The following is a 13,934-nucleotide window of genomic DNA, read 5'->3' as shown; positions in this document are numbered from 1 at the left end:
ATAACCAATGTTTTATGTTAAGTTTTATTCAATTATTTTCTTTTAGATAGTAAAAACAGAAGATATATCACCAATTGTATACAAATTGAAAAATAACAACTAAATATTTAATCAATATCATGGACTCTTTGTTGCTTTTGTAAGAAGCATTATTAGAATACAAATTTCAGCTCACCTGATCTGCTAACATCTTCATGCACCAAGATTCCTACAAATACCCAACATTACTCTTAAACTTCATCATCAACAATTTAACATTCAAACATCGAAAATTCTTGGATCATAACAATGGCAGCCAAAAACACAACCATCTTTTCGCTTCTTTTCGGTCTAGCATTTCTGGGGTTGGCCCATATTAACTTGATCAACGCATTGAATCCGAATTACTACGATAAAACATGCCCCAACGTTGAATCAATCATTACAAGTGTCGTGAAAAAAGCCATGTTGAATGATCGAACTGTCCCTGCTGCACTTCTTCGGATGCATTTCCATGATTGCTTCATTAGGGTAACTAATTTTTGTCATAAAGATATGCATTTTATGTGTTGCAAAAGAATGATCAATGCAGTTTATATTCAGTAGTATAATTTTGTATCAGTTATTGACTAATGAATATTGAAATTTGAAGGGGTGTGATGGTTCGGTGCTATTGAACTCAACAGGGAAGAACAAAGCTGAAAAAGATGGACCACCAAACATATCATTACATGCATTTTATGTAATTGATCATGCCAAGAAAGCAGTAGAGGCGTTATGCCCTAAAATCGTCTCGTGTGCAGATATCTTAGCGTTAGCAGCAAGGGATGCAGTCACTTTGGTAATTCTTCTTTTTGTTAACACCCTAAGTCAAGGTCGTGTCAAACGTCTTAAAAGAAGGTCAACTCTAAAAATTCGGGTCAAAATCGGTTGAAGTCATTCTAATTCGGTCTGAGTCATTCAAAGTCAAAGTTAGGTAAAAAAATATTAATGTATTTATTTTAAAATTAGATTTTGTGTTGTATTTCTATGTTTGAGATATCTATGTTAAATGTCTGATATATTAACGTGTAATATATATGTTTAATTTTATTATTACTAAAAGTCAACGTTGGTCTACGCCCGACTCGACCCTCCATGGTCCCGACTAACTAATCCTTGACTCGTGACTTTTACCACCTTGCACCCTAGACTTACGTTTACAACTTTTACATGTTTCGACAAGTTTATTACTCTCATGCTATTAAACTGTAGTCCGGAGGGCCCACATGGAATGTGCCAAAAGGAAGACTAGACGGAAGAGTTTCGAAAGCAGCAGACACACGACAATTACCCGCTCCCACATTCAATATCTCCCAGTTGCAACAAAGTTTTGCTCAAAGAGGTCTTGCCATGGACGATTTAGTTGCACTCTCAGGTGATTTATTAACCAAATGTTGAAATTAAGAATTGATAATAACCCGATATTGAAGTGTTTAATTAAAGGATTTTTCTAACTACAACTCTCTGGGTTGTCGCTAACCTGCACAAAATTGTTATGCATTGTTGTTACATAGTGAATTAAACTAACCGTCATTAAATTTGTACAACACTTTTATGCATGTTAACGACAACTTTAATAGAATAGCTATTAATTAAATAGATATTCGTTGTACAAACGATCTAAAGATTCTGAATTTCTGAATGTGTAGGAGGGCATACACTTGGTTTCGGTCATTGCTCATCATTTCAGAATAGGCTGAACAATTTTTCTTCGAAACAAAGTGTCGATCCAACGCTACAAGCTTCATTTGCAGCCAGTTTAAGAAGTGTTTGTCCAGCAGGTAACACTGTGAAAAATGCGGGTGCGAATCTTGACTCAACGCCCACAGTTTTTGATAACCGATATTATAAGTTGCTTCTTCAAGGCAAGAGTATTTTTTCGTCTGATCAATCATTGGTCACGACAGCAAACACCAAAGCATTGGTCTCAAAGTTTGCAAACTCGAAACAAGAGTTTGAGAAAGCTTTTGTGACATCTATGATCAAGATGAGCAGCATCAGTGGTGGTGGTCAAGAGATCAGGCTGGATTGTAGAGTGGTAAACTGAACCCAATGTCTTCTAATTAATTTAAAATTTGTTTACTATTTTTTATGTTTCTATGAATTTGGTTTGGATTTTGAATTTTTTTTCATTTATCTATAAGTGTACAATTGTAATTGTATTGTATTGGGCTAATAAATTTCGTGTTTGAATTCTTTCTGCAAATTCCTTTTTTATCATTTGTTATATCATAATACTCGACCATATTTAGCAAGTTATTCGGTGAGAGCACCGCCGCACTGGTGATGATGGTCACTGATCAGTCTTGAAAATAAGTATTAGTGACCAGGGTGTTCTGTTCTGAAATTCACATTACTTTTTTAGAGTTAATTATACCGTTGGTCACTGTGGTTTACCTAAAATTATATCGGTATTCCTTATCATTTAAAAAACATAAAGTAGTCTCTATAGTTTTGAAAACGCATGGCGTTGGTCCAATATATAACACTAATTAAATTGTACCGTTAAATAAGTACATGTGAATCGTACATGATGGGTAATTAGGTAATTTACTTATAGAACAATTTACAAGAGCATCTTTACTCTCTCATTCCTCTTTGCACCGAAAAAGTAAAAAGACCTTTTACATTTTTAGCATAAAAAACAAAAGTAAATAGAAGAAACGTAGCAAAAAAACGGAAAATAAAAAGAAAAATAAAATGGTTTACAATGTCTCGCTTGTGACGGTGGTCGGTGAAGCTTCCTAGAACGGCGTAGAGTAGTGGCCTAGTGTGGGCGGCGGTGGTGAGCGGCGTTCCGGATGAGAAACTTCCTCCACTTCACATGCTCTGATAGATTTGGGGATAATTTCAAGGTTATACACACTAACCCTTATATTTTGCGAAATTGGGTCATATATTTGTGAAAACAAAAAAATAATGAGTGGATATCTAGGTAATTATCCCATTGATTATGCCAATAAATTTGCATATCATTTATCATTCCATGAGAAAACTTGTTATAGTGAAAAGCATAACGAAATTCGATCGTTGAATATATTTGAATTATACAATCATTCAATTGAGTTCATGAAGGTGGAACAGAAATTAAAAGTATTAACCTGACAGCAATATCATCAATCATATAGATAAAGAAACAAGACAATCTAAATACAAACTTAATAAGTTACGTACGAATTAAAGGCTCGATTTTTGACCAGCAATGTTAATCACAAAACGATACTTGACATCATTGTTTGCCAATCTGGTAAAGGCTTCGTTAATCTTTTCAGGTGTAACCGTCTCGATTTCACACACGATGTTGTTCTTTCCGCAAAAATTCAACATTTCTTGTGTTTCTTTCATTCCTCCAATAATGCTACCTTTCACCACCCTTTTTCCTATCATATTCATACATCCATATAATATACACTTTAATATAATTCTTTCTCTTCAATAATAATCAATATACCGAAAAATAAGAGTTGAAGATGATATATATATATGTAGATGATTACCAAAGATCAAAGGGAAAGAAGGCAACTCTAAAGGCTTAGCTGGAGCACCCACAAACACCATTGTTCCTTTCACTTTGAGTAGCTCTAAGATTGGTCCGATCGAGTGAGGTGCAGACACTGTGTTTAATATGAAGTCCAGTGTCCTCATCTTTGACTGAATATAAATCCAAAAAAAAAAAAAAAAAAAATACTAATAAGAGATGAGCTAAGTAATGTATTATGTATACTAAAATGTGGTTTCAGTTCTCCTCGGTCGGGTATTTTCACTGGTGTCGGGGCCGGTGATGGTTCGACCTTTTCGTTCAAGGCTAATGCGGTAATGGTGTCAACACCAACAACACCGACAACAAGGTTAGGGATGGGGATGGCGATGTCGGTTAGTGGGGGCAAGCTTCGCTTGTTTGTTAGTTGTTGTCTTCATAGTTAGATTGTTTGTTAGATTAGTTTTTTTCCATGTTTTAGTTTGTTGGTCGTTGGCTCTCGGCGGGACACAGGTTTTGTTAGCGTTTTCCTAGGGTTCTGTCGTTAGATTCTTGTTTACGGCTCGGTCCGCGTTTGTTTCTTGTTCTTTTTTACTCTTTTCAAGAAAAAGATTTTGTTATATAAAGTTCTCGTTTTTTCGGCAAAAAAAAAAAAAAACCCTTTTGACCATGAAGACGAGCTAATGACATAGTGATAATGATAATGATAACAATGTATGTATATTCTTATTCATCCTAAAATAATGTACACTATAATACACTATAATATAATATAATATAATATAATATAATATAATATAATATAATATAATATAATAGGTTGCATAGTTTCAGACGTTCATATATATATATTCTAGGCCTTATTTAGTTCACTGATACTTTGAAATTGGAAGTAAATTAGTTTAATTAACTACCTGCATTTGTTCATTGTTGGTGCTGATATTTATTGTAGGCCTTATTATAATTCTAATGATGCCTAGCTTATTATGATACGCTTTTTAATGTTATACAGTTATAAAGTACCTGCATTTGTTCAGGGTTGGTGCTGATAATGAAATCGTCAGCATCTAAACGCTCCCTTGCCTCTTTCTCTTTAGAAGGGGTGGTGCTAATGACCGAAACATGGTGCCCAAAAGCCTTAGCGAATTTGATAGCTATATGACCAAGACCACCAAGACCTACGATCCCGATTCGTTTTCCAGTTGACTCATGCAGCTTGTTATCGATCATCGGTGAGTACACTGTAATTCCTGCACATAACAATGGTGCTGCTGCGTCCATCGGCAAACTTTGAGGTACATGAACTACAAACCTTCAACATACACAAAAAGTTTTCATAAATACCCTCACTGTATATAGTTTCACTCCAAGAATTATACTCTCTATCTGCTCTGTTTCAGGCATTATAATTTATAGTCTTATTATGCTTTTGATTTGACCAGATATTGAATTTTTGATTTCCATAAGTAAGCATTTATCTATAGTCTCTTTGCTCACTCTGATACCCACTTGATGTTCCCAATAACAACACTCGAACAAACAATAATATAAAGGACAAGGATCAGTTATTGAGTCGACTGCAAGCGTCGATTTATTGGCGACTTGAGTGACTCTTAGAGCTAAAGTAAATTTCAGGCAGGATTTAAAACCCATGGAAATTTGATTTTACCATTTTCATGGCGTCTCAATTTTATTTTATTTTTAAATTTTTTTCCCCTACTTATTGGCAGCAGGTCCACTCGGAAGCAATCTCTCTATCCGTTGAATATAGAGAGGTATGACTTTCTCTACTTTTGAGAGTGTTTCACTCTGGGCGGAGAAATGACTTGTCTTTATTCTCGGATAGGGGAAGGATTGTCTACATCTCACCTCCCCCATAAACCACTTATGTGGTATTGGGTTTTGTTATTGTTTTGTTGTTGATCAGCCTAAATATAATACTTCGTCAGTCTCAATATAATAGTCATGTTTCTCTTTTTAGGATATCCAAAATTAATAGTCTACTTCGACAAATAGTTAATAGAAAGAATAATGAGGCTTTCTTAGACCACTCTCAACGCTAACTCGCCCTCCAGGGCACCGTTGGCAGCACGACCGCCCTGCTCTGCCCTGCGTCTCATGCTTATTTGACATATTCGAGGATGAGAAAGATGACCGTTTGGAATTCAAAATTAAAAAAAAAAAAAAAAAAAAAAAAAAAAAAAAGGGCAAAAGCTATTATTTTTTTTACTTCTTTAACCTTATTTACATTATATAAATACCATAACTTCCATTCAATTTTACACACAATTGTATCTTCTTTCAATTCCTAATTTATGTACTATACCATGGCGCGAAAAAAAAAAAAAAAATACAAATCAAATTAATACCCAAAACAAACCTACAACTCCCGAATTCTCAAGCTTAAGACATGTTCCCACATATGCTAGATACACAAGTATATCCGTCACCAACCGGGTCAGATTTACGACTTTGGGTCGTTTGCAAATACCAACCCATATATGACCATGTTAAACCAAACACAACAACTTTCATTCATCTCGAACTCGAATTATCAAACGCTATATATTCCAAGTCGACCAGAAGACGATGATGTCATATTTTAAATAATGACGTATTTTAATTTATTAGTGTAATGTTTTGATTAAGTTTTATTTACAATGTAATGTTATTACTATTTATTTATGAAAGTATATTTAGTTTATATAATTATGCTATTATTATATAATTAATAAAAAATTTTAATTAAAAGTAGTGAGGAAGTATGTCATGAATGAGAATGATTTAATCTAAGATCCTCATTGTAAGAAAATATTTATATGACGCTGATGTGGTAGTTGATACTGGTGATGAAGTATGTCTAGTTTTGAGAGGTCCTAAGACTCACTACAAAACAATGGCTAGCATCACGAGGGTTATTTATAGCCCGGTCATACCCCATTCAAAATAACCTAATAGGCCAAGCCTCACCATTCTTAAGCTAATAATTCGATCCAATATAATTAAATTAAATGAAGAATATAATACTTGTCAATAAATATTAAGGTAGAAAAGATTGATTCTCGGCTTCCCTCAAATATAATACAGAGTACTTTCTTTAATTTACCGGTAAACTTGCAAATATCAGGGTTATAAGCAACAACAATATTACTTCTAGGGATAGCATCGGGACGGGTTTGGGTCACGTTTACGTAATCCCAGATCCGAACCAGATTAAGAAACTCCGCCCAAAACCCGGCCCAAAACCCGTCAGGTTTTCATTTACTTACATACTATTGGGTTTTGGATTTCCCCACGGGTAAACGGGTATACCCGATTAGTCATTCTGTATCTATTTTTCAATAAGTTACCAAATCAAAATATCTAAAAATAACTTAACTACTTCATGGTTAAATATTATAAAATATCACATACAAAAAGTTGATTGAAAAGTTTCTTAATTACTCAAATACAAAAAGTATATAAAATATCACATTTCGAAAACTTGTTGTACATGATTATATTGAATAAAATTATACTCATTTTCAAAACAAATCAGTGAAATCTTTCATACATTAATTAACAATATAATACTAATACTAATACTAATACTAATACTAAAATTTTACATAAAAATTATTATTAAAATTCCTCGGGCCGGGTATGCGGGTCGGGTATACGGGTTGGGTAAACGGGTTTGTATACAAAACCATATCCGAATCCGAACCCGAATTTTTTTTGTAAACATCCTCATACCCGGTCCATGACCCGACGGACTCGGGTCAGATCCGGCCTAATTATAACGGGCTTCGGGTTTCCCCATCAGGTATGAGTCATTTTACCATCCCTAATTACTTCTCTCCTCGATGCGATGTATGCGAAGGTACGATGCAGACAATCATACACTTATACGAATCTAAAGTTATTGCTTTTAGAAAAACCTACGACACTCTCATAATCATATAGAAGAAATAAATAATTATAATATAAAAATAATTAAATCTATATATAAGCATTGGTTAAATTTAAATATATGTCACAAAAGTATTTGTTAATCTTAGCTTCTTTATAACTTCTAGCACATGTCCACAGGTGAGATTGTCAACATAAAGCCGTAAACTACATTATTAAACCTGATGTCTAATGAAATAAATATTAATAAGGTAAGTTAATGATTTACCGGTAATCAGCAACATATGTATCAGAATAACCACCATAAGTAATGCTGCCGTCCCAAAAGATGCCATTGTAACTGAACTGAAGTTTGTCACAATAATTCTCCTCTGATTCCTTACAGAATTCGCATTCCAAGCACGATGCCGCCAAGCATCCTACCCCGACTCGATCACCGATCTTGAACCCTTTAACATTGCTTCCAACTTCAGTTACTAATCCTGTTATTTCATGCCTAAAACATATGGAACATGTCCATTATAAACCCACCAAGTAAGTAGTAACAATAGGGTGCATTATATAAACAAAATGATTAATCGCTTAATGATTCAAAATATGAGTCATTCAAAGGTCCTAATAGAACTTGACTTTTGAATGATAATAACTTGATTGATAATCATATTAATGAACTCTTAAAATTAACTTTATATTTATAATAAAGCACTAATATAGATTAGAAGTTTATCAATATAGTCAATATAGTTTAAGGTTTAAAGATGATATTAAAGGAACATAAATATCCATATGTTGAATGTTTAATAAAGTATTTCAAGTATGAACGATCAATACACATTTTTTTTTCTGTCATTCAATATCATTTGTTATTCATATGTTAACAAACAAACACACCAAAAAGTTATATCATATTATCCATCTGTAAGTAAACACATCTTCCGTCTCTTAAATACTCTCGTTGTCTCATATTTATCGTCACTAGATAAAAACTACACGGTTTAAAAAACGTCATTATTACATTATATTTCTTTGTAAGCTTAACAATTTTAACTTTTTTTTATTACCTTTTTATTTTATATACAAACATTAAAAATATAAAAGAACCTGATTAAGTTTTTTTTTTTTTTTTTTATAAAAAAAGAAATTATTAATTTATAGCTAAATTATAATATTGAACAATAAATTGAGGACATACATTGTAACTAGCAGTACAAATTTCACTCCTCGTAGTACTTCATGCGTCCCAAAGTAATACGGAGTAGTCTTATTTTGTCTTTTAAAAGTCTTTGTTTCTTAATTTTGATTTTAAATAAAATTTTTGTGTTATATGATGTTTGATGAAATTTTTATGAATAAATTAAGTTTTATATGTGTTTTAATTGGTATAACTTTCATCAATTAAATATCAAATATTATATAATAAAAAAATATTTAAAATTAATGTAAAGTAATAAAGATTTTTTAAAAGTCAAAACATAACTATTATTTTGGGACGAAATGAGTAGTTTTTAAAGTAATTTATATGTAAATACTCGTTATATGTTAACATACGGGGAATGATACTCACACACCATTTTTTGATCCATATACACATAATTTACTATTATACTCTTGATTATACTTAGAATAATAATATAAGTTTAACTCTTTAAATTAATTTATAGGTATAATTGTAAATTTTTGTAACAAACATGTAGATAGATCAAAAAATAGTATATGAGAATCACCTCCTCATTTATTAACATGTTTTTAGAATAAATTAGATAGACCAAGTGGTTGATTTATAAATATAATAGCCAAAGATTCCAACTACCCAAGACATTGGCGTTATTAGCACGCACACACTCACAAATATACAAGTACAGCTACTAAAGATTAATTCCATTTGCCTTTCGGAAAAAAAAAAAAAAAGAAAAAAAAAAGAAAAAAAAAAAGATTAATTCCATTTACTAATGAAATCACGAAGTACTATGATCGTGGGCTAACACGCGATACTAGTAAAATTGTGGGACTCAATACAATTCAGTTAAATTAAACATTGATGCTATTTTTTTACATTAAATAAAATTATATTATTACTACTTAAAAATATATATTGTAAATCACAAGACTATTAAAAATAGTGTTTTTTACGTTTATAAAGTGAAAACTATTTTTGATAAAGGTGTTTATTCGTTCAATTTTTAATTTGTTCGGTTTATTCAGTTCAATTTATTCTCTTTTTAAACTACCTAAAGCAAAATAATTTGTTACTACCTTCAATTGGATTCGTATGGTATGCCCCATTCAAATGGATTCCTATGTGGCATTTTGTGTTTTTTTGCATGTTGTTTATTTATTGATGTTTAGTATAGTCTTTCGGTAGTTTATGGTTTGCTTTTGGATAGCCTTACAGTGTCAAGTTGTATTTGTTCCTTTGGGCGCTTTGGAGGTTTGTTCAATTGTTTGAGTTTTTCATTTTTTAATGAAAAGTTTCTCTTATTTATTTAATTTTCTCGTTTTTTTCGGGGAAAAAAAAAAAAAATCAATACTTGATGCCGGAGCTCAGTATGAAAGTAGACTTTGCATGCATGTTTATGTGATGTAGTAAAGAGATTTAATTTACCCGGGAACAACAGGGTACATAGTCATACCCCAATCATTTTTAGCTTGGTGAATATCAGTATGACAAATTCCACAATACAATATCTTGATCGTGACATCATCAACTCCATTCACTCTACAATATATAATCAAAAAAAGAGTCAATCACACAACAAAATGTGAAGGAACTAATTCATGATATCACAATAAAAGTTGACGAGAACAAAAGCTAACCTTCTTTTGAAGGTGTAGGGTGTAAGCACACCAGCCGAATCATGGGCCGCCCAACCGGAAACTGTGACCTTGTGATTAGGAGTTGTTTGAGTCATTAATTCAATCCACACCTGAATTAATTAAGATGATTACTTTTAAGATAATTAAAATGAAACGCGTGTTGTTTATATATATATAGATACTAAGCTTGTTGACCAAACATGTACCCACTACGATCAATAACTTTGTGTAAACCTTTCAATATATATAGACAATGATTATTCAATATTTTAATGTTATATTGTACATGTACAGCCAAATGCATAGCAGTTATTTTTGTCTTTCATTCTTTAATAATCAATTAGGGGATAAGGGATTTATATCAATTTTATGAGCAATGTTCAATAAGTAAAACATGGTGTAAATCTTTCTACCAAAAGGACATAAATACTAAGTTGTTAGAACTTAGAAATCAACAATCGACAGTGATATGCATCTGTGATGAGATCGCTAAAGGTGACGAGTACTCAACACAATACACATCTCTGGGAGTATATTATTAGAGTCATGTTTGATTTGGACTTAATAAGTTTAATAGAATGGAACTATATTATAGAGCGTAATAAATTATTAGTGTTTGTTTTTAAATTCAAATTAGTATGAATTTACATTTTAGTTATAAGTTTTTGAAGTTAATAAGTAAATGGTCTTATAATTGCCTCGCATAGAGGTTAATTTGGTATTTTTATTTATTCTGGCGATAATTCAACACATAAACAAACAATATTTATACATCTATCACTTATTACCCACACACATCTTATATAATTTCAAACAACGTGACTTAATATGAAAAAGAAACAAACGGGCTCATCGATTTGTGTTTAGGTGATGTATATTCTAAGGGGATTATCACCAAAAAATCCATTTTTTTGAACTTGTTTGCGTGAGAGCCCATAAAAAAAAAAGTTTGACAATTTGCCCTCGCAAGGAGCAAGATGCCTCTTGCTCCCTTGCGCCTTGCGTCCTTGCGACCTTAGTCACACTTGAGAGCAAGGAGCAAGGTGCCTCTTGCTCCCTTGCTCCCAGGTGGAAGCAAGGACGCAAGGTGCCTCTTGCTCCCTTGCTTCCACCTGGGAGCAAGGTGCCTCTTGCTCCCTTGCTCCCAGGTGGAAGCAAGGAAGCAAATGCACCTTGCGTCCTTGCTTCCACCTGGGAGCAAGGGGCACCTTGCGTCCTTGCTTCCACCTGGGAGCAAGGGAACAAGATGCACCTTGCTTCCACATGGGAGCAAGGGAGCAAGAGGCACCTTGCGTCCTTGCTTCCACCTGGGAGCAAGATGCACTTTGCTCCTTGCTCCTTGCTCTCAAGTGTGACTAAGGTCGCAAGGACGCAAGGCGCAAGGGAGCAAGAGGCATCTTGCTCCTTGCGAGGGCAAATTGTCAAACTTTTTTTTTATGGGCTCTCACGCAAACAAGTTCAAGAAAATGGGCTTTTTGGTGATAATCCCTATTCTAAGCGTAAGTGGTCAAGGTATGGACAAAGTTCTAATATATTGGTTATTGTGGTTTATTACATTGGGCTTGAAGGCTTTTTTGGAGTTTGATCATGGACCTTTGGAAACAAAAAAGTAAATGCGTGCTAAAATAGGTTATAGACTCTTTTGAATTATGTTCTATGTGCAGTGTAGATGTACACCGTATGCTCATATCGAACCTAAGAAATTTATACATTTCATTTTTGCTATTGATTGATTTATGAGGGTTGTCAAATAGTATTTACCCTTTTGTGTACAATTACAGTTATGCTCTACTTATTCTTAGTTGCTTAAAAGGATACTAATTAAACGAATATGTGAAAACTACACGTACGAACGGAATTGTTTTCCCTATTTTTCATATATGTGATGTGAAGAAGAAGAAAATGGTATTTGGGGCTTCATGTATTGTTCAAACACTTTGAAGTTGTTACGCTAAGATCCAAAAAAGGGAGACAAGATTTAGGTCTATGTAGCGGTGGGTTTAAATCCCATGAATTAGTCGGTAAAATGTCGAAATCTTGGTTATAGGCTATGTTTGGCGATGAGCTTATTGGAGTTTTTAACTTTTATGAAAAAACTCCTATTTAATAAAAATTTCGTTTGGTTAGAGAAGCTTAAAATTTTTAGACAGAGAAAAAAAAAAGTTAAAAGGTAAATGCTACTAGAAATATCATTTAGCTTTTAGCTTTAATTTACTTTTTACCCATAGAGAGAAAAATACAACTCATACATACAAACGATATATTTGTGTATATGGAAAGTCATGATATGTAAAAGGGAAAGTCAAGTAATGGAAATTGAAATGCTTTTACATTTAAATTTTCTCATTTTTTTTTTCTTAGATAGTCGATAAACATACATGAGAAACTCAGTCAACTTATTGTGAGAAACAAAAAAACATAGTACAATAGAAAGTCGGTCAACTCAATATGTAGAAAACAAAACTAGTGATATTATATTTCTAAGAAATGCAATTAATCTCATAGACACGAAATTAGCGAAAATGATACAATGTAATATTACAAGTTGGACTAAATGCTTGAAGTTTTGCCTCCAACGTCAATGACAAAACGATACTTAACATCAATGTTGGCTAATCTATTTAACCCTTTGTTGGGAAACTTATTATCTGTTACTGCATATTTTGTTACTGCATATTTTTGTAATCCCTAGTTCCATGAACTTTAATGTATTATTCGATCATGTAGTAACCTGTAATACTGTTAAACGTTGATTGTCGATTTGTTACTTTATATATTTGTAAACGTTTAAATGTAATGTGTAATGTTACTCGACAGTCGGCCGACTGACATAGTCAGTCGACCGACTGTCAACCACAGTCGACCGACATAAGTTCTGGGATATTTAAGCCAAAGTTAATCTCCACTAATTTGGTTAATCACTTTACACATTTCATACATACAAACAGTTACATGTCCGGTCTCACTCCAATCTTAATGTCCAAATACCACAGAATGTCAGTCTAGGCTTCGTGTTTATCAAGATCTAATCTTGGTTTGACTCATACGAACCCAAAAACTCATAGATATTCGTTTAAGCTCGTTCTAGTGTTATTCCGCCTCTAGATCGTGTTAGGTTGATTCTAAGGTCCTCTCTCAGCGTCTACAAAGTAGTATCAGAGCTTCGGCTTGCTGAATCAATTGTTTTAAACGAGTTCTTGTTATATTTTTGGGTCAAAAATTGGTTTTGGATTGAATTTTGCATACTTTTACGTTAAACTTTTGGTTTTAATTGCTTTAGAGTATTTACAGAAGTCATTCTAAGTTGTTTAAGGTGTTGGTCAGTGGTTTTAGTTCGAAAATTGAGCTTGAAATCGTTTAGAAGTCAAAAACCTGATTTTTGGATTCTAGTTCTGAGAGAAATCACAGTCGACCGACTTAGGTGTCAATCGACCGATTTTAGTTTATTTCGACCGATTGTCATTAGTTCGACCGATTGTCATTAGTTCGACCGATTGTCTGAAAACCGACCGACTTTAGTTCTAAACCGACCGAGTTAAACTCTAAACCGACCGATTGAAGGAACATCGACCGATTGAGAAAAGTAATACCATTTGACATAATGTAAACAGAACTTCGACCGATTAACCATTGACAGTCGACCGACTGTAACTGTTCATCGACCGACTGTCGTTCTATCGACCGACTTTGGATCAGATTCAACCTTAATTAATTTTAACGATGTCTGATC

General features: G+C 33.1%; 2 protein-coding genes across 2 annotated transcripts; one reads left to right on the top strand and one right to left on the bottom strand.

Annotated features, from left to right (window-relative positions):
- The first annotated feature begins 288 nt into the window (after nucleotides 1-288).
- On the top strand, nucleotides 289-2,068 carry LOC139892816 (peroxidase 64). The gene is made up of 4 exons (XM_071875945.1): nucleotides 289-510; nucleotides 632-820; nucleotides 1,234-1,396; nucleotides 1,671-2,068. The coding sequence occupies exons 1-4, from the start codon at nucleotides 289-291 to the stop codon at nucleotides 2,066-2,068; spliced, it is 972 nt and encodes a 323-aa protein (XP_071732046.1).
- A 1,130-nt stretch (nucleotides 2,069-3,198) lies between these two features.
- LOC139892815 (probable cinnamyl alcohol dehydrogenase 6) lies at nucleotides 3,199-10,299 on the bottom strand. The gene is made up of 6 exons (XM_071875943.1): nucleotides 10,205-10,299; nucleotides 9,993-10,106; nucleotides 7,659-7,886; nucleotides 4,523-4,811; nucleotides 3,519-3,672; nucleotides 3,199-3,401 (listed from the first exon to the last, which is right to left on the bottom strand). Exons 1-6 carry the CDS (start codon nucleotides 10,297-10,299, stop codon nucleotides 3,199-3,201), a joined length of 1,083 nt encoding a protein of 360 aa, XP_071732044.1.
- Nucleotides 10,300-13,934: the final 3,635 nt, after the last annotated feature.

This window comes from Rutidosis leptorrhynchoides, chromosome 2 (assembly GCF_046630445.1).
Source record: "Rutidosis leptorrhynchoides isolate AG116_Rl617_1_P2 chromosome 2, CSIRO_AGI_Rlap_v1, whole genome shotgun sequence".
NCBI lineage: Eukaryota > Viridiplantae > Streptophyta > Magnoliopsida > Asterales > Asteraceae > Rutidosis > Rutidosis leptorrhynchoides.
This window is presented reverse-complemented; position numbering and strand designations above follow the sequence as displayed.

Excerpts from the sequence above, each read along its gene's own strand:
- LOC139892816 (XM_071875945.1), top strand. The coding sequence starts at position 289 with ATGGCAGCCAAAAACACAACCATCTTTTCGCTTCTTTTCGGTCTAGCA. Across the intron at positions 821-1,233 it reads CAAGGGATGCAGTCACTTTG|TCCGGAGGGCCCACATGGAA; the intron begins GTAATTCTTCTT and ends ATTAAACTGTAG. Across the intron at positions 1,397-1,670 it reads CGATTTAGTTGCACTCTCAG|GAGGGCATACACTTGGTTTC; the intron begins GTGATTTATTAA and ends CTGAATGTGTAG.
- LOC139892815 (XM_071875943.1), bottom strand. The coding sequence starts at position 10,299 with ATGACTCAAACAACTCCTAATCACAAGGTCACAGTTTCCGGTTGGGCG. Across the intron at positions 10,107-10,204 it reads CCCTACACCTTCAAAAGAAG|AGTGAATGGAGTTGATGATG; the intron begins GTTAGCTTTTGT and ends TATATATTGTAG. Across the intron at positions 7,887-9,992 it reads ATGTACCCTGTTGTTCCCGG|GCATGAAATAACAGGATTAG; the intron begins GTAAATTAAATC and ends CATATGTTTTAG.